Genomic DNA, 22,018 nt, shown 5'->3' on the forward strand with positions numbered 1-22,018 from the left:
AAAAAATCTACCATTTTTGGTAGAATCCTAGCAACTATGGCAACCGTGGTTACGACACAAATGCATGTATTTGCTGCAAAGACTCTTGTAGGGTTTTGGCAAAGTTTTGTTTTACATAGTTTTGCTGTCTTTAGGTGTGTTTTACTAAAAGTTTCTCGTTTTATCGAAAACCGCCTAAAGCCTAGTACTAAGATAACGTTTTCGCACGAAAAACTGTTATACTCCATATAAAAAACGTTAGCGCGGAATATATGCGAAATCTTTGTTTTGAGCATTTTCAAACACATACTTATACAACCCTGGATTTTTCGCACGAAAAAATAGGCAGGTATATTATTTCGCATAAATAAGTTAACATCCCTGGGCTTGAGACCCTATTTACCGAGATAAATGAAGATATTCGTTTTTCGCAAAAACGAACTTAGTACTAGGCATAAAGGCGGGATTGGGCATTAGAGGGTTAAAGAAGCAGTATATTTGGCTCGAAATCAACACCAAAACCCTTAAGGGAAGGTCATCTCCAAATAAACTTTTGTTTATGGATTATTAAAGAAAACCATTTTAAGGAATACAAACTTTGTGAACATTTGCTTTGGGCTTTTCCCCATCAAGTTATAATAAAATTTGCAACAAATATGTATAATTTCATGCATTTTTCTTACTGATTTAGTTTTCACTTTAGCGATTTTAGCGGCTAAACTCGACCTTAATACTCACCTTTAGTCAAAATGTTATTTAGTGTAAATGTGATGACAACAATTTTCTAATAATAGAAAAAGAAGTTGGGACATTGCCCGACTTTATACCAAATGACTGACTTCATACCAAACGGGATTGAGTCACACAAGTTCGATCATTTTTTGCAGTTTTTTTTTAATGAGAAACTAGCAAAGACAATAACTTTAGAAGATGGGAAATTGGCTGCTGAGAACATCAAACTATTGACGGAGCTAGATCCCTAATTGTCGTTTACGCGTTTGATTGGACGCATTAAAATGCAAATAAAAAGAAATTAAGAGTTGGAAACATCTTGGAACAAACGGGAAAATATAATTTTTAATTTATTGCTCAAAATTTACCATTGTTCAATTTAAAAAATTAAGGTTTTCATTAAAAAAAATGCAAATAAAAGAAATTACAAACCTGTATGGACTTAGCGCCGCCAATGCAACATTTGGTATGACACAAGCCAATTTCCCATCTTCTAATAATTTTAATTTTTAGGTAATTATTATCGAAGAACATTTTTCCAATTTTTACAAATTATTTCTTCTCCCCAAATTCGTCTTAGAATATTTTGAGAAACGAAAATTTTTTTTTTATCTATTGTTTTTGGTCGCAACTAGAAAACGATGAATAAAATGGATGTTTTGACAATATATTGTATTCGTTCAGTCAAATTAATAGGAATTCATTTCATTTCGTTTTTACATTTTAGTAACATTTAAAAAAGCGAACAAATTGGTAGTATTTGTAGACATATAAAACTAAATTCATATTTTTATATTAACGACATAAGAAGATTTAGCGATTAAACCTTGCTTAACAAATGAAAACAAACATACCAACAACATATCCTACGAGTATATTCAGGTCTACTAAAAACATTGGAAATATCACACAAAATTAAAGCGAGAGCATCTCATAATCATAAACTCAGCTTATTCTCACCCAACCCCACTTTTAACATCAACATGCACTGCTATGTTGAATCATTATGAGAGGTGCATATGCACAATGCAATGAGAAATGTTAGTAAAACAGTTGAGAGCAAATGGAGAGTGCTATCTTCGTTGGAAACAACAAAAAACATGTATGTAGCAAAGTTCAGTTCAAGAAAAACAACAACAAGCAAGCGTACAAATTCAAAACAATAACATACCATTATAATGTTTTTAGTGGTGGGGGGAGGTGTTGGGGTGTAAACAAAAAAGTCAGTGAAACTCGCAAAAACAGGTGCTTATACACCGGCAGACACATACATAGCTCGAGAAATAGATATGTGCATATACAGGTGTATTCAAATATAAGGCACCTATATGAATACGTACATTTAGCAGCATATACGTATGATAAGTACAAAAGAAATGTAGTCATCATAAACAAAACAGCAGCAGCATTGGCCGACCACCAGTGAGTGTGAATCAAGTTATTTCATTCTCAACGTAAGAATATAGTAAAAAAAACAACGAACAAGCCAAACAGTCGATGATGATGACTAGATTGTCGAAAAGAGTGGGAGAAAAGGAGAAAATAAAGTTTGGTACTTTATCGAACTGTAGTAAACATCTATTCTCATTTTAGGGGTTCTATGGAAAATAATGAATAATAGAATGATTTAGCTATTAATATTAATCAATGTTATTATGAATATTACTATAAAAATGTGAAATTTTTTTAATTTTGAAAGTTATCTCGTATTTCCGAAGTATGTTTCACAACAGACTTGGGGAATCTGCTCTCCCTCTCTCTCTCTCAATAGAAAAAAATTATATGGAAAAACTAAGGTTATCCAACGCAGAAATAAGCATAGCCAGATCGAAAGATTTCGTCTCTAATTTAGTGACTATGGCCAGCGGTGCCAACTCTGACGATTTTTCGTCATTTTGACGATTTTTGATGGTAAATTTGGCCTCAGACGATTTGACGACGATTTTAAACAACATAATTATGAGATGATGATTTTTTAAAATGCTCGACTCAAGTGTTTCCTTTTAAGGGTTTTTATGACGATTTGACGATTTTTCAAAGTGATGTAGTTATAAGTTTACGATTTTCATAAGTTATAATATAAAGAAGTTATTTTTGATGTCAATAATATTACAATTTATATGTAGCTTGTTCCCAGCCGTCTCCAATGTAGAAAGAAATATAAATAAACCTAAAATTCGGAATCCCTTTGAAACTTAAACATTGCAAGGTATTCTTTTGTCTAAAAACTATTTAAAGCTAAATAATTCTGATTGGTATGAAACCAGTTTAGTTAAATTTAGAGGTGTGCGCGTGAAACGAAATTTTCGTGACACGCGTGATTCACGCGTGAGTCACGTGATTCGTGAATGAAATTTTGACCAAATGACGTGAATGTGCGTGAATGGGACTGAACAAAAATGTGTCGTGCGTGATCGTGCGTGAACATCAAATTCTGTTCGTGAATGTGCGTGAGTAATTTTTTTTCAAAATCACGCTCACGACAAAATTCACGTTCACGAAAAAATTCACATTCACGAACAATTCACGCTCACGACAAAATTCACGCTCACGAAGAAATTCACGTTCACGAAGAAATTCACATTCACGAAAACTTCACACTCACGATGACATTCACGTTCACGAAAAAATTCACGTTCACGAAAAAATCACGCTCACGAGAAAATTCACGCTCACGAAGAAACTCACATTCACGAAAAATTCACACTCACGATGAAATTCACGTTCTTCTTGTGCAAAATGTTAAGCAAAGTGGGGTAAAACTCTGGCTTCTGGGGCCATATAAGTTCATATCGGGCGAAAGCTATATATGGGAGCTATATCTAAATCTGAACCGATTTCAACCAAATTTGGCACGCATAGTTACAATGCTAATTCTATTCCCTATGCAAAATTTCAACTAAATCGGAGAAAAAAATTGGCCTCTGTGGGAAAATAAGTGTAAATCGGGCGAAAGCTATATATGTGAGCTATATCTAAATCTGAACCGATTTGGCTGATATTTGGCAAGTTTTTCGAGACTCATAAAATATTCGGATGTACGGAATTTGAGGAAGATCGGTTGATATACACGCCAATTATGACCAGATCGGTGAAAAATATATATGGCAGCTATATCTAAATCTGAACAACAGACAGACGGACAGACAGACAGACATCGCTAAATCGACTCAGAATTTAATTCTAAGACGATCGGTATACTAAACGATGGGTCTCAGACTTTTCCTTCTTGGCGTTACATACAAATGCACAAACTTATTATACCCTGTACCACAATAGTGGTGAAGGGTATAATAATGATTGAACATTTTTAAATTGAAAACATACTTCCAAATAAAAAATTAATAATTTTCGGAAATAATTGGTTTCATTGGTTCATTAAATTTTGGCTTAGATGTAAAAAAAATAATTCTATATAGTATAATTATAATATATGTAATTATAATATAATAAAAAATAAAATAAGTAAACAATAACACTATAAATCATTGATTGCCTCAATTAAAAATTAATTAAGTTTTTCGGCCAAAATCAATCCAATTTTTAATTGAATTTATATTTTGATTTGATTAAAATGTTAATTGTATCTGTTAATTTTTTAATTGAGTACGTTTTCAACTTCAGATTTTTAATTAGAAATATTTTGGCGAATTTGTGTGGGTAACTCATTTGTATCACGAGCGAGAGTGAGTAAGTTTTTAAGTTCGTACTCATTCGTGAATTACATTTTTTCGTTTGTTTTGTAAGTATAATAGTCGTGAACGTGCGTGAGTTGCATTTTACATCGTGCGTGAATAGCGTGAATAGTTTTTTTATGAATCGTGAGTGTGTGGAAGTACGTTTCATTGTTCGTGAACGTGCGTGAGTAGTTTTTTTTTCGAATCGTGAGTGTGCGTGAATAAGTTTGTTGTTCGTGAACGTGCGTGAGTTGATATATCCCGTCGTGAGCGTGCGGTAGTCACTATTCTGCAATCGTGAGTGTTTATCTTTGCAGGATTTTGGTTCGTGAACGTGAGTGAGCGTGAATCAATAAAAACCTTCGTGCGTGAATGTTACGAATTCATTCGTGAGCGTGCGTGAGTGTGAGCAATTCCAAAACGGGCGTGCGTGATCGTGCGTGAATGTTACGAATTCATTCGTGAGCGTGCGTGAGTGTGAGCAATTCAAAAACGGGCGTGCGTGATCGTGCGTGAATGTTACGAATTCATTCGTGAGCGTGCGTGAGTGTGAGCAATTCTAAAACAGGCGTGCGTGATTGTGCGTGAATGACATTTTGAATTTGTGAGCGTGCGTGAGCGTGCGTGAAAACTCCCTCACGCGCACACCTCTAGTTAAATTCACTTTATTCATTACCGATAATAGTAATAATAATAAAAATTATACATGAACAAGTAATAAGGATTTAAATTTGCTTGGAGAATATGAAATTTTTCTGTCAAGAAAATTTTGTTAAACAATGTAGTACATGTGGTCACAACTTACACAACTATATAACTTTATTAGATATTAGATAATAACAGCTTTATTGTGTATACAATATATGGATGCCTCAGATGTTTGAATAAAACTTTTATTTTGTTCCTAAATCTTTTGACGAATTCTTTGGTATGAATTGACGATTTTGACGAATAATATTTTTAAAATTGACGATTTTCAGCCCAAAATTGTTGGCACCACTGACTATGGCATAGATTTCCCGCTAAAAATTGAAGGAAACGAATACTTTTATTATTTAATTAACTCAATAATACGAGACGTTAGCAGCCAATTTTTTTATAACTCGCTTTTTTTCATATTTTTAAACCCTTTAATTTTAACTTTTTTTGATTCAAATAAGTTAAAACACATAAGGATTAATAAAATGGTACAAATTATTTAAATTTCGAAAAAATGCTACATCCATTCTATAAAAATTGCAAATTTTTGAAAATATTTAAGATCAAGTGGTTCAGACAAGCGTTAAAATGCATTAAAAAAAATTATTTATTTATGAAAATATCACAAAATTTATTAATTCGCATCCAAAACACTGAATTCGGATCACACCTGAAGATGTGATCCTTATTTAGTGCAACGGCCGTCCTATGACAAGCCCATGTTAAATTCATCACTTCTGCGCCAAATTTGCACCAATTTCCAAATCCAAAAATAACATTTTCACTACTTTTTGGCGACGCTTGCTTTTGCTGGGATGTTACATGTTCCCCTTCCAAATATAACATTATGCTTTTGAAACATATTTGAGATGATGATATTTCTTTTTGGTGTTCGGTCGAAGCAGTGTTTGAACCCACGACCCTTTGTATGCAAGGCGGACATGCTCCACTGCGCCACGGTGGCTCCCGTGAATGATTATACAAACTATATTTTAGAATACGTCATTTAAGCAAATTCATCTTTGCTTTGAAATATATGTCCTTAAATTAAGGTAATTTTTTCTTAAAGAAAACACAAACATTTTTGATTTAAAGAAATCGTGTTTAAATTAACTGAGATACTGAATCTTTAGATTAAAAATAAAAAGCTTCAGTTAATCTCAAAATAAGTCTTAGCCTATTACTTATTTTGAGGATAATGTTTCTTTGGTTTAAGGTTTTTTTTTTGGAAATTTAGAAATCATTTTTTACTTTGAAGTATCTATCACAATTTGGACATCTGACATTTATTTTATTTTAAAGAAAGCAGCATCAATACCAAAATGTCAAAATCTTTGGATCAAAGTCATTGTTGAAGCTAGTTCAACAAAACTTTTAATTATTATATTTTGTTTTCCAGATTCCTTTGTATATACAGTGAAACCTCTCAAACTTGGGCACTCTGAAACCCAAACACCTCCCAAATATGGACAGTTGTCTGGGAACGTTTGCTATATTAACACATTAAAATTAATTTCTCATACCTGGACACCTCTCAAAGTTGGACAAAATTTAGGCGACCATGGGTGTCCACCTTTAAGAATTTTCACTGTGTATGAATTTATTAGAATGAAATAAGCAATTACCATTTCTACGTTAAAACTAACATTTTCATTGAATTTTTTTATATATGGCAACTCTTTATCCAATTAACCCTATAATGAATTACTGTCACTCAATCGGATAAAGGACCACAATTTTAACCAACTTTCCAATTGAATTTCACAGAACTGTATCTGAGACTCTCTAAAGATGGCTTGAGTTAACGAAGCTTCGCTGGTGCTACATCAACTCAAGGGGTAAGGAGTTGAAACCTCATCAATAAAACCTTTTGTATGCCATACTCAAACGAAACCCTGTTGACTTTTTTTTTTTTGAGTGTAGTTCTTCCAACGCAAAGATTCGTGTCCTAAATTTAATGAAAAGAATTTTAGAACCAAAGATTATGAACTTTCCTTTAACTCTGGAAATCCATCCTTATTTTTTGTACACTAACGTCATCATTCGTCATTTTGACTACGGCCTATTTCAAGGCGCTTTAAATTGCATCATGAGCAAATGAGAACCAAAATTAATATATCTTTATTTTTTTATGTCCATAATGTTATGTAAATTGCGTGTCCTAAAATTTCGGTTGATTAACTTTTATATTAGATCGAACCTATTATACTAAAAAATTAACCCAGTAAACCAGTACTCATAATATATTTGCCTAACAGTAACACCAGTTACAAAAATTTAAGAAAATTGCTATTTCTCATGGATCCATATGAGGCCCATCTTAATATATGGACCGATATTTTAACTGCAACACTTAGGTCGAAAATAACTTTAGGATTACTCATCGTATGTGACTATAGTATCACTTACGTCAAGTAGAAAATTGCCAATGGTCTAAAAATTTACCCTTCCAAAAATCGAATCTGTATCAAATTTCAACGCAATATATCCATTGGCTTTGTTTTAGATTTTAAATTGAGCCATTGTTAAACCCATGTTGATGCTTGAGATCTCAACATCAATGTCTATAAAGTCCATAAGGATTTTATCAACCGTTCTCTACCTATCCATTCTATTTATTAAGTGGATATTTTCCTCTTCAAATGAAGTTCGCATGTCGCATAGCAATACTTATGGAATGTCTCACTTTTTCCAACGAATCTTTCATACAATTCCCCCATTTACCCCACAAGGATATTTGGCGAAATGTTGGGTACATGAAATAGATCTTATAACATATGATTCAATAAGTGAGGATTCTGTTTTATTATTTATGTTCAAATGAAGAGAGAAAGAGAGTCATTCAATTGGTTTATATTCGAAAAGATGTTATTTAGAGAGCAGCTACCAAGCATAGTAAAAAATGATAAGCAGAATAACTATCCCCCTAGCCATTCACACTCATACAATATATGATGTTCGTTCTACTCAGCTGTTCAGGGTTCTTATGGAATATATGTGTGTGTGTTTGTAGTTGTTGTAGCGCAACAAACTCACTAACACACGCACATATATCTACTCTCATATGCTCTTCTTTCTAACAACACAAGACAGAATAACAGCAAGCCAACAAAGCATTGGAGAACAAGAAGAAAAAATAATAATAACAAAAACATTCATTGACGAACGAGCGTGTACGTATGCGACGACAACACTCACACACTGACAATTTTTACCGTTTTTATTTCATACGAATCGATGGCAAACGTGCAAACAACGTATGTCGGCGAGTATAATGGTATTGTGTGTGCTGCTGTTCAGTATCAAAGTGTTACTCAGCATATAAGCACCACCATATAATAAAGCAGGCGAATGAGGAAGGCCAGAATTTAAAATCTAGAACTAAATTAGCCTACTCGTAATAACTAAAGTCGTAGAAGTATTTCACTAAGGCCAGTGAGAATAGTAAATAATAATCGTGACAAAAGATTGGTAAATTAAATTGCAAAACAAAAACCCAACGATTTTGTATTGGCCCCGAAGATAACAGATAACAAAGACATTTCCATATAGCCACCATAAAACTGCTGTTGTGTAGTGTGCTGCTGTTTCAAAGCAACCAGCATACATAGCAACGATATTGTATAACTTGGCTTTCATAGTAACAAAGAAAGCTCATCATCACTGGACAAAATAAGAACGTAATAACGGCTACACGGTTTGGGCCTGTGTGTGTTGCTGTTGTTTTCTATGTTGAATTTCAATACTCTTCCAGTTGTTTGAATCTCCTAGAGACCTCGAACAAAACATAACCTCACACACGCATTCACATACAGACAGCGTCGTTGTTTTCTATTTATTCTTCAAATCGACTTACCAACACATGGACATAATACTAAGTCCATATGCTGTAGCTGAAAACGAACTAGCGTATACGGATAAGAAAATAAGTCATCGTTTACTTAAGTTTGTGGAGAATAAGAGGGAATTGGGCATAGTTTTGTTGGTGTAGTAGTTGTAAAAACAACACCGTTGTCTACTTTTATTTTGTTCAATACACCATAAGCAACAACATCAAGTGGGATTTGTGACATTTTGCCTAACAGAGCATATCACCGTGCTCTTTTCTCTCTCTCTCATCGTATACTATTTGTGTTGTTGAATATTAAATGAAAGAGAGCAGCAATATGAGAATACCATCTGAGACAACTGTTAAGTCGAGACGATCATCTGGAGCAAATTCGAATGGATCCACCAACGCTGTAGCAAGTGTAACGAATGAGGTGACAACAAGAAAGGTAAGTTATGTTCTATATCGAAAGATAGGATAACAGTAATATACATATTTGAATGATTTAACGTAAGTTAGAAAATTAACAAAATAGCAAGCGATACACTGAAAAAATATTTTTCTCTTCTGAGGAACAAAACTTTTGGACAAACAAAGATTTCTTTTGCCACCAAAAAATTCTTTAAAAGCAAATAAACTAAATTAAACGTAATCGCTGCATCGCTTGCTATGAATTAGAGTTTATTGGCTCTTCATGAAAATACTTTATATCAAAGAAGAATTTCACTTGTTTCGTTTCGAAGGAAAGTATTTTTTCTTTGTGTGTAGTTTCAGTTTTATCATACCCACAATAATTGACTATAAGCATTTAAAAACAAATCATTCAAAGCGGTAAAATGGCATCTATTATGTTTTGCTCTCTTATTTCATTCCTTTCTCCCACCAAATAGAAATAAAAACATGGCAATCAGCTGTTTAGATAATAGGTGTGTTTTCTTTTAGTATAGGATAACAAAGCTGTGAAGGACTATTATTATACAATAAAAGACAAATCTAATTAAAGACAACATCCTCAAAATAAATATTTTTCTATATCTGTAGTTTTTTTTTATTTAATTGAAAGCTTAAATATCTCAATTAATGTAGCATTATGCCAAAATCTATATTTGAACCTTAAGGATTTTTGTATTAATTCCAAGTAAAAAATGCAGCATCTTTAAATTAAAGACGTTTTATAGGAAGCAACCTAACTTTAAATTTACACGCAACAAAAAACCATTTCGAAAACAAGTGTTGGTCACAGTGTTTTGTATCTATCCGAAAAGTTTAAACTGTTATCTGCAAAAAAAAAAAACATATTAACTTTGTCTGAAATTTCGTTCTTCAGAAAAAAACTTTTCTTTTAGTGTATGCAATGCAACATAAACTAAATTTAATAAAAAAAAACATTTTCGACGTTTACACCAAATTAAGGATTTTTCTGTTAAAGTTGGACTCAAAAAAGTTTACTTGAATTCGAAGTTTTTGATCTTCCATTAAGGATTTTTATACCCAAAACCATAGAATGGTGATGGGGGTATAGTAAGTCTGTAAAAATATCGATTGTCGACTACATAAAGTATATACTTGATCAGAGAGAATTTCTAAGGCGATATAACCAGGTCCGTATGGCTCTCTGTCGTGTCTTAAATAAGGAAGTTATCGTGCTGAAATTCTGCACAAACTCTTTTGTTTGCAGGTAGGTCATGTTCGGGCTATATCGGTCCACGTTTCGACTTCTGTGGCTTCTAGACACCGCAATTTTCTTTCAGATTTGCCTGAAATTGGAAATCTAAAAGTATTTTGAGTCCATCAGCAAGTGTGCCGACGATGGTGTGTATCGGTGCCTGTTTTGGTGTAGACCCCATATACACGCAAAAAAATAATTCTTTCCTCCCAAACGAAATTTTAGACAAACAAAGTTCGTTTCTCATTTGCTTTTCGCTGTAAGGAAGTGTATTTGGAAGAAAAGTATATACTTTTTGTGATAAACGTTTATTCTTTTCCAGGATGTAAAATCAATTTCACAAAGACTAACTCAAAAAGTAAAATTTCTGGCTAATTGCATTTTCCCTCACATCTTTCTCACTTCCACGAAGTTTTTTAGTTCTTAACAACTTTTTCTGTAATACCAACAATGTAGAAGAAATTATACGAATTTATACATTTTTAAAATTTTTTTACCTTTCGCCTGGACGGAGAATCGAACCGCGGACCATGCACTTTGTAAGCCAACACACTAACCACTGAGCTATGTACCTGTTATGGTCATCAATAGATAATTATCCATATAAGTTATATTTATATAGCATAGCTTGCGGCGCCCATGAACCGAATAAACACAGTTTATTTAACAGAAACAAACATTTAGTTTGACACCGTGGAGCAGTGGTTGCTACGTCCGACTCTCATGCCAAGGGTCGTGGGTTCGATCCCTGCTGCGACCAAAGTTTTTTTTTTTTTTTTTTACATACATTCCACATATGTTCGGAAGATTCCGAAAAAATGTTCAACATTACATTGTACTATATTAAATTTTGAACTGTAAAATGTGTCTTATTAATGACCTAAAGTCAGTAAGGAACGGTGTTTGATATAAACGAAATGGACTCTGTTGTTGTTTCAAAAATAACTTTTTTTATTGAAAAAATAAAAATTTTGTAACAAACGAATTTTTTTGGTGATAAAAGTTTAAAATTTTCGAAGCAATTCAAAAAACTCTAACAAAAGAAAAACGTTTTCGGTACACGTTTTCCAAACGTTTTTTTCTTTGCGTGTAGCTCTATCTCCTGATTTGACTTCTGGGGCTTCTGGACACCTCAATTTTTATCCGATTTATCTAAAACTGAAAATCTAGAAGTATTTTTGGTACACACATAAATGTGCGTAAGATGGTGTGTATCGGTCCATTTTTTTTTATCTCCCTCATATAGACCGATCTCCCGATTTGACGGTATATGTTTTGGTATATATGTTTGCCATCAAATCTACCCGAAATTCTATATATTTTCAAGTAAGAATTTTCAAAGGAATTATATTTGATTCATGGTGGTGGATATTTAAGATTCGGCCCGGCCGAACTTAAGTTCGTACATACATGTTTTTATAAAAGTTGTGAAAAAGTCGATGGACTGAAGTGAGCCTGAAATATCGGGGGCTGCCACTATACGTAACCTAACCTTCAGATATAGGGATATACATGTATCGCCCGATTTTCAAAAATTTGATGTTATTATTTCTATTTACTACCCTTATTATTCTTTTTTACGATCATATTATCTTTGTGCATGAGAACCCTTGAGAAAAATCTGAATTCAAATGGCTTTCAAACAAATATTATCAAGCGTCTTGAATGCAATATACGTTTAAGTTTATTCAATAATCCATACACATACAAATGTATTTGACTAACATTTACACACATTTAGGTATTTATATTAACCCTTATGATAAAATCATGTGTTCTCAGTTAGTTAGTAATGCTAATGGACAAGCGTGTCATTAAGACCAATCATTATGGCACATTCACTGTGTATTTAAATCACCGTCCTATATTTGAACACCCTGATGTATGTACTACTTCTCCATTACACTGTACAAGGCACACACAAAGAGTTGTTGATCAGTGTTGCCAGTATTTGGGGCTATTTTTTCGTGTATGGGGACGAAATTTCTGAGTTGGGGATTTGGTGGGGAATTTCCATAAATCTGGGGTTTTTTGAACATTTTGTCAAAATTTGTTTCTATATAGAAAATTTTGTCAAAATTTTATTTATTTCTATAAAAAATTTTGTCACATTATTTTTATATAGAAAATTTTTTGAAAATTATATTTCTATAGAAAATTTTGTCAAATTTTTTTCTATAGAAAATTTTGACCAAATTTTATTTCTGTATAGAAAATTATCTCAAAAAATTTTTTTCTACATAGAACATTTTCCAAACATTTTTTTCCATATAGTAAATTTTCACAAAATTTTATTTCTATAGAAAATTTTCTCAAAATGTTATTTCTATATAGAAAATTTTCTCAATTTTTGTTTTAAGAAAATTTTGTCAAAATTTTATTTCTATATAGAAAATTATCTCAAAATTTTATTTCTATAGAAAATTTCGTAAATGTTTTATTTTGTATAGAAAATGTTGTCAAAATTTTATTGCTATATAGAAAATTTTGTCAAAATGTTATTGCTATATAGAAAATTTTGTCAAAATGTTATTGCTATATAGAAAATTTTGTCAAAATTTCATTTCTATATAAAAAATTTTGTCAAAATTGTATTTCTATTAAAAATTTTGTCAAATTTTATTTCTATAGAAAATTTTGTCAAAATTTCAATTTGTCAAAATTTCATTTCTATATAGAAAATTTTGTCAAAATTTTATTTCTATATGTATTTTACCAATCTACCAAACAATAAAAAATTTACCATTTCTGGTAAAATTCTACCAACTTTGGCAACGTGTCTACCACCTAGTTACTTGAAGATTTAGAATTAAATTTTCGTTCATAAATACAAGGTGACAATTTTCATATCTCCAGCATTTGGAAGACGATCACCACTCTCTTGATGTTGTGGTTCGAAATCTTGATCTTATTCCAGCTTGCTGGATTTGACAAAATTTAAATTTTTAAATTATTACTGATTGTCTACAGCAGAGCCTTTTGCTTTATTTATTTATTTATTTATTTTTTTTTTTTTTCAAAAAAAAACTTGTCAAAAATGTATTGGGGATTTTTATGAGGAATTTAATTTGGGGACAAGAGCCAGCAAAAAACTGGCAACACTGTTGCTGATATAAGAAAATCGTTTATACGTACATATGTATGTGTATGCTTGTTACGAAAAAGAGCTACAAAATGAAATTTCGCAATGAGCGATTCATTGTATGGCATATAACTTTATAACGATGATGGAGTAAAGCAAATGTGTGTGTGTGTGTGTGTGGGGTGACGGGGGAAGCTTTCTCAATTCAAAAACACAAGTACAATCGCATTTCATAGTGCCATTATGTCTTAAGCAATGCTCTCAGACATAAATGTGGGCCTTATTTCATAAGGAAAAATCCCACAATTGAGAAAATGAAATAAAACCCAAAAAGTGTAATAATACAACAAAGTTTGGGGAGATACAGGAATTTGAAAACAAAACCTTATTGCTTTAAAAGAAATATCGAAAGTAATAAATAAATGAAGCTACATACACCCAAAAAACAATGAACCCAATTTTTACTAAAATATTTAATTAATTACAAATTGAAGAAAATTTATTCCAAACAACATAATCATTTTTTTTCACATTTGACAACATTTAACAAAATCCAACTGATATTAATAACCTAAAATAAATTTGAAAGGCTATAAATTTCTGTATGTCGAACGAGCTCTGTAGAAACAGGCTATAAATTTAAATCGGTTATAGGATCATTTTCGTTCGTCTAGGTAGATCATTATTTTTTAGTTTAGAAAATAAACCTTGGTGAAATTTCTCCCGATTTCCAATTTTTTATGATTCAAATCTGGGTAAAAAATAGAGTACAGCATTTCACGCAGATCGAATGAAAAAAAAAATCAGGACGCTCAAGAAGTCATATCTGGAGATTGGTCTATATGGGGTGCAATATAGACCGATCAATGGTTTATATTACCCAATAATACCACATTAAGAAAAAGGACCCATACCCTAAAAAAATCGCTTCTGTAATATATACCCCAAACACATTTTGCTTCAAGCATATATATTTTCAGGATTGGTCCAAACAAAATATTGTTTGTATTGTTCAAACATATTATGTTTCACCTTAGGGCATACACTGGTAGTAAAAAAAATAATGAAATTTTCTTTGTATGGATATATTTTTAAGGCGCAAGTTGGTTACTTCCATTATTTTACTTGCAGCATACTCTCTAGGTCTCTTTTTCTAAACACATATATGTTTATAGGCTATTTCCAAATTAATATATGTTTGCATCTAAACATATTATATTTACAAACATTTTATGCCCCAAACATAATATATTCTAACATATTAACATATATGTTCCAAACATGTTATGCTATTTTATGAACATTATATGCTTGCACTTAAAAATATTGTGTTAAAAGTTAAAGTTAAAAGTTTTGAGTTCCAAACATATAATTTTTACACCCAAACATATGAAAAACAATCTTTTTCGTCCGTGCACAATTTGATGATGGACATCGAAATTTAAATGGATCCAATCAAAAATTCGTTTGGAAAACTCAAACACTTTTTTAAATGATTCAATTAATGATTTATTTTTGCAATCGACGTCGATGAAATTTTTTAATTAAATTTTTAATTGGAACATTTAGTTGTTCAATAAAAACGGCGTAAATGTTCACCCTTTTCCTAACTAACTTTGTGTTCTTAGTTTGATTGAAAAAAATGATTGTATCAATTAATTTTGATATTAACGACGTAACTATTTTCACTTCTTAATTGACTTAATTGACTTTGTGTTTTTATTTTGACTAAAAAATTAATTGTATCAACTAATTTTTTAATTACAAATTTAAAAACTTTCAATCATTGACTTGCCATAATGTTTCTAGTTTGATTAAAAAATGTTAAATGTATCAGTTAATTATTTAATTGAAATAGAAATTTCCAAAAAACAAAATTGAAAAGGTGTACCGATCCATTTCTTGTTGGTGTAGAGATAAAAGTCAAAAAGTTAAGAAAACTTTTATTTTTGTAAGTTTTTCCCCATTTTTTTTTTATGAAATCCGAAATAGCATCACATCTAAACTAACTAATGGGAAATTACTGCGGCGGATGCTTAAAAATACGATTTTCGTCCTATGACAACCACATGGAAAATTTTGCACCACTTACGGATCCAAAAAGACTATTTTCATTACTTCTTAGGCTACGATTCTTTTGCTGGGTAATTGAAAGATTAATGAAAATTTGATTGTTTCAATTAATTTTTTTTTAATTAAAAATTAAAAACATTTTTTTAACAGCCAATATTTAAAAGCCAATATTGATCCCTTATCAGGGTTGATAAAGTTGACACTTTTGTCACGACCGCGAGCCATTTGGTACTTTTCCATCACAATTACTCTATATAGAGTTATTCTGTCTTAAATGTGAACGTTTCTCAGATATCAAGAAATAAATACATTCCAAAATGAGAATATTTTAGTTTTTATTACAGGATCTCAAACAAATCGTCCGCAAATGTGAAATGTGTTTTTTTTCCGCCACTCTGAGGAACAGACTATTATAAGATAGTGTATATATTTGAAACGCTAAGAAGGAGACGAAATAATTTTGTATAGAAATAAATTGCTGACAAAATTTCTATAAGAATAAAATTTTTCCTATAGAAATAAAATGTTGACAAAATTTTCTATGTAAATAAAATTTTGCCAACTTTTCTATGGAAATAAAATTTTGACAAAATTTTCTATAGAAATAAAATTTTGACAAAATTTCCTATAGAAATAAAATTTTTACAAAATTTTGTGCAGAAATAAAATTTTGTCAAAATTTTCTACAGAAATAAAATTTTGACAAAATTTTCTATAGAAATAAAATTTTGTCAAAATTTTCTATAGAAATAAACTTTGTACAAAATTTTCTATAGAAATAAAATTTTTACAAAATTTTCTATAGAAATAAAATTTTGACAAAATTTTCTATAGAAATAAAATTTTGACAAAATTTTCTATTGAAATAAATTGTTGACAAATTTTTCAATGGAACTAAAATTTTGACAACATTTTCAATGGAAATAAAATTTTGTGCAGAAATAAAATTTTGTCAAAATTTCTATAGAAATAAAATGTTGACAAAATTTTCTATAGAAATAAATTGTTGACAAAATTTTCAATGGAAATAAAATTTTGACAAAATTTTGTGCAGAAATAAAATTTTGACAAAATTTTCTATAGAAATAAAATTTCTACAAAAATTTCTATAGAAATAAATTGTTGACAAAATTTTCAATGGAAATAAAATATTGCCAAAATTTTGTGCAGAAATAAAATTTTGTCAAAATTTTCTAACATAGAGAAATAAAATTTTGTCAAAATTGTCTATAGAAATAAAATTTTGACAAAATTTTCTATAAAATTTTCGCAGAAAATTTAGATAATTTAGAAATAAAATTTTTACAAAATTTTGTGCAGAAATAAAATTTTTACAAAATTTTCTATAGAAATAAAATTTCTACAAAAATTTCTATAGAAATAAATTGTTGACAAAATTTTCAATGGAAATAAAATATTGCCAAAATTTTGTGCAGAAATAAAATTTTGTCAAAATTTTCTAACATAGAGAAATAAAATTTTGTCAAAATTGTCTATAGAAATAAAATTTTGACAAAATTTTCTATAGAAATAAAATTTTGACAAAATTTTCTATAGAAATAAATTGTTCACAAAATTTTCAATGGAAATAAAATTTTGAAAAAATTTTCGATGGAAATAAATTGTTGACAAAATTTTCAATGGAAATAACATTTTTACAAAATTTTTTATAAAAATAAAATTTTGACAAAATTTTCTATAGAAATAAAATTTTATCAAAATTTTCTATAGAAATAAAATTTTTACAAAAATTTCTATAGAAATAAAATTTTTACAAAATTTTCTATAGAAATAAAATTTTGTCAAAATTGTCTATAGAAATAAAATTTTGACAAAATTTTCTATAAAATTTTGACAAAATTTTCGATGGAAATAACATTTTGTTAAAATTTTCTATAAAAATAAAATTTTGACAAAATTTTCTATAGAAATAAAATTTTATCAAAATTTTCTATAGAAATAAAATTTTTACAAAAATTTCTATAGAAATAAAATTTTTACAAAATTTTCTATAGAAATAAAATTTTGACAAAATTTTCTATAGAAATAAAATTTTGACAAAATTTTCTATAGAAATAAAATTTTGACAAAATTTTCTATAGAAATAAATTGTTGACAAATTTTTCAATGGAAATAAAATTTTGACAAAATTTTCAATGGAAATAAAATTTTGTGCAGAAATAAAATTTTGTCAAAATTTCTATAGAAATAAAATGTTGACAAAATTTTCTATAGAAATAAATTGTTGACAAAATTTTCAATGGAAATAAAATGTTGACAAAATTTTGTGCAGAAATAAAATTTTGACAAAATTTTCGCAGAAAATTTAGATAATTTTGAAATAAAATTTTTACAAAATTTTGTGCAGAAATACAATTTTTACAAAATTTTCTATAGAAATAAAATTTTTACAAAAATTTCTATAGACATAAATTGTTGACAAAATTTTCAATGGAAATAAAATGTTGCCAAAATTTTGTGCAGAAATAAAATTTTGTCAAAATTTTCTAACATAGAGAAATAAAATTTTGTCAAAATTGTTTATAGAAATAAAATTTTGACAAAATTTTCTATAGAAATAAATTGTTCACAAAATTTTCAATGGAAATAAAATTTTGACAAAATTTTCGATGGAAATAAATTGTTGACAAAATTTTCAATGGAAATAAAATTTAGACAAAATTTTCAATGGAAATAAAATTTTGTGCAGAAATTAAATTTTGACAAAATTTTCAATAAAAATAAAATTTTGACAAAATTTTCTATAGAAATAAATTGTTGACAAAATCTTCAATGGAAATAAAATTTGGACAAAATTTTCAATGGAAATAAAATTTTTACAAAATTTTCGCAGAAAATTTAGATAATTTAGAAATAAAATTTTGTGCAGAAATAAAATTTTGTCAAAATTTTCTATAGAAATAAAATTTTGACAAAATTTCCGCAGAAATAACATTTTTAAAAAATTTTCTGCACAAATTAAATTTTGACAAAATTTTGTGCAGACATAAAATTGTGACAAAAATTTCTATAGAAATAAAATTTTGCAAAAAAAGATTTTTTAGAAAATCTAAAGAAATGTCCAAATCGGTCTAGATTTAAAACATACGTATACTGTTACAATAGTCTTTAAATTTGATATTATGTAATTTTAGCACCTTTTGGCTTCGAAAAGTACATTTTTAAACATTTTTAGTACTTTTTCGTGAACATCATTTATCATCCCTGTCCCTTATACATTAGCAGGAAAATGGTTGTTATATAAACAGTTTTGTTTGCAACACTATATCAGCAATCAGATTTTTTTCCTTTTATATACACTCAAAAAAAAACTCTGCTATTGGTAGTAATTACTAAGTCTGTTTAATATCAAAAGTTTTTTTGCTGTAACAGCAATCGAAAATAATTTTTCTTTTTCAGCAGTTAAACGTTTCTGAAACAACAAATCTTCCGCTATGACCAACTATTTTTTTGTCAAGTGTAGTTTATAAGATACAAAGTTCTGGTTATAGACCGAAAATATTAACATTTTAATAATTTTCTTTTCATTTTTTCTTAATTTTTTCCTTAGCCCAAAAAACGTAACGAACGTAACATACTAACATTCTATGAGAAGATTGCCGTTATACGCTACTATGATGAGACGAATATATCTCGCAACAGTTTGGCCAAAATGTTCCATTGTTGTGCCACACAAATACGACGCATACTCGAACGGAAACAGGAGCTCATGCAACAGTTGGCCACACTAAGTGAGGCTGATGCTTCTATAATCATTGAAGAAATGACACGTAAACGTCGTAAATTCGAAATGAGTGCCATTAGTTTCATTCTCCATCAGTGGGTGGAAAGATGTCGACAAATGCGTCTACGTAAAAGTATAACCAATGAAACTCTAAAGGAGACTGCAGTCAAAATGGCAGCCATATTAAATTTACCCGCATTTCGACCATCCTACAGGTGGTTGAATCGTTTCCGTGGTAAATACAAGTACAACGATGAGGATTTGGGTGCTGGTACGGGTGTGGGTACTGTAGCTGGTGAATTGTCCGTTGAGGATATTATCATTGAGTATAAGGATTCATTGCCAAGTTTTATGCAAAAAGAAATATCAGCCATTACATCGTCGGCCAATGATGCCCTCCTGGTACCGGCGACAGAAAATGATTTACTAAAACCTCGTATCGAAATTCCAATTATTGTAAATGACAAAGACATCAATAGTATGGATGAATATGAAATTTCGGAAGATGATGATGATGATGAGGACTTTATGAACGATAGCAAGGACAGGCATAGTGATGAAGATGTGATTGAAGTTAAAACATCCAATCCTATTAGCCAAGGAGCATCGCAGAAATCCCCAGCCATTGCTAATACCGAATCTCAAGCGAGTTTAACAAAACCTAATGAAGCTACCAATCAAGAATATCCCATGATGACAGCAGGTTCTGCAGCCCTGTTACATAGTATATTCCCACATTTGGCCGTTATTCACCAATTTGCCTTACTCAATTCAGATGTTAAAGCCCTTGAGCTTATCTCTCAATTGGGCGTCCATATGCAAACTCAAGCTGCCGAAGGTGCCTACAAACAATTGTCGCTGGCGACACCCACCACTATTAATGGCTTGGATTGTGATGACATCGAAGTCTCTGGAGATATAATCTATCCCGATATAGATGATATTGTTTTAATAGAGTGATGAATGAATGGATGGGGATGAATACTTTTAGTTGGCACATCATAGCATAGTCCATGCACATTCCCCTCACACACACACCATATTTGGTACTTAAACGTGATTTATTATTATTTTATTAGATTCTAAGATACTGTATAAGGAAGCGATAAATGAAGTTACATTGTTTTTTATTTAGTTTTCAATATGTGATATTGAGGAAAGATTTTGCAAGAGAAATTCCGAAAATTTTGAAGAAAAAAAAAACAGGAATATATGAATACAAAGATAATAAAATTTAAGTTATTTATGTAGATATGAAGAAAAATCGAAAATGTTTACTTGTTATTGTACTAGAATAATGTAAATGAAAATTACAAGAGGGCAGTGGAACAATCCCGGAAATAAAATTCCCTATAGAAATAAAATTTTGACAAAATTTTCTATAGAGATATAATTTTGACAAAATTTTCTATAGACATAAAATTTTGACAACATTCTCTATAGAGATAAAATTTTCACAACATTTTCTATAGAGATAAAATTTTGACAAAATTTTCTATAGAAATAGAAATAAAATTTTGACATAACTTTCTATGGAAATAAAATTTTAACAAAATTTTCGATAGAAGTAAAATGTTAACAAAATTTTCTATAGAAATAAAATTTTGACAAAATGTTCTATAGAGATAACAGTTTGACAAAATTTTCTATAGATATACGATTTTCTATAGAAATAAAAATTTGACAACAATTTCTATAGAAAAAAATTGACAAAAAAAATTTTGACAAAATTTTCTATAAAAATACAATTTTGACTAAATTTTCTATAGAAAAAATGTTGACAAATTTTTCTACAAAAATAAAATTTTTGCAAAAATTTCTATAAAAATAAAATTTTGACAAAATTTTCTATAAGAATAAAATTTTGACAAAATTTTCTATGGAAATAAAATTTTCGATAGAAGTAAAATGTTAACAAAATTTTCTATAGAAATAAAATTTTGACAAAATTTTCTATAAAAATAAAATTTTGCAAAAATTTTCTATGGAAATAAAATTTTGCAAAAATTTTCTATAGAAATAAAATTTTTATTTTTCATGTTAGCCTGATACTGAAACAGGCGCTTAACGTCCAAATGCATGATATCTTAATTTACAATTAATTATTATTCGAGCTTTATGGACAAATTAGATTAAGGAACTTGATTAATAGAACCATCTAGCGTTTTCCTTTCAATGGTTCTCTTGATCAAGTTCCTTAATATAATGTGTCCATAAAGCTCGAATAATAATTAATTGAAATAAAATTTTGACAAAATTTCCTATAGAAATAAAATAATGACAAAATTTTCTATAGAGATAAAATGACAAAATTTCCTATAGAGATAAAATTTTGACAAAATTTTCTATAGACATAAAATTTTGACAAAATTTTCTATAGAGATAAAATTTTGACTACATTTTCTATAGAAATAAAATTTTGACATAACTTTCTATGGAAATAAAATTTTAACAAAATTTTCGATAGAAGTAAAATGTTAACAAAATTTTCTATAGAAATAAAATTTTGACAAAATTTGCTATAAAAATAAAATAT

General features: G+C 29.5%; 2 protein-coding genes across 2 annotated transcripts in view; one reads left to right on the forward strand and one right to left on the reverse strand.

The window, feature by feature from the left end:
- The window catches only part of LOC142234273 (uncharacterized), a 59,109-nt gene that overhangs the window by 35,676 nt on the left and 1,415 nt on the right, over window positions 1–22,018 (reverse strand). The gene's annotated exons all lie outside the window — the stretch shown is intronic.
- On the forward strand, window positions 8,379–20,753 carry ebd2 (earthbound 2). The gene is made up of 2 exons (XM_075305695.1): window positions 8,379–9,364; window positions 19,309–20,753. The coding sequence occupies exons 1-2, from the start codon at window positions 9,236–9,238 to the stop codon at window positions 20,440–20,442; spliced, it is 1,263 nt and encodes a 420-aa protein (XP_075161810.1). The 5' UTR covers window positions 8,379–9,235; the 3' UTR covers window positions 20,443–20,753.

The sequence above is a fragment of the Haematobia irritans genome, chromosome 4 (assembly GCF_050003625.1).
Source record: "Haematobia irritans isolate KBUSLIRL chromosome 4, ASM5000362v1, whole genome shotgun sequence".
Taxonomy (NCBI): Eukaryota; Metazoa; Arthropoda; class Insecta; order Diptera; family Muscidae; genus Haematobia; species Haematobia irritans.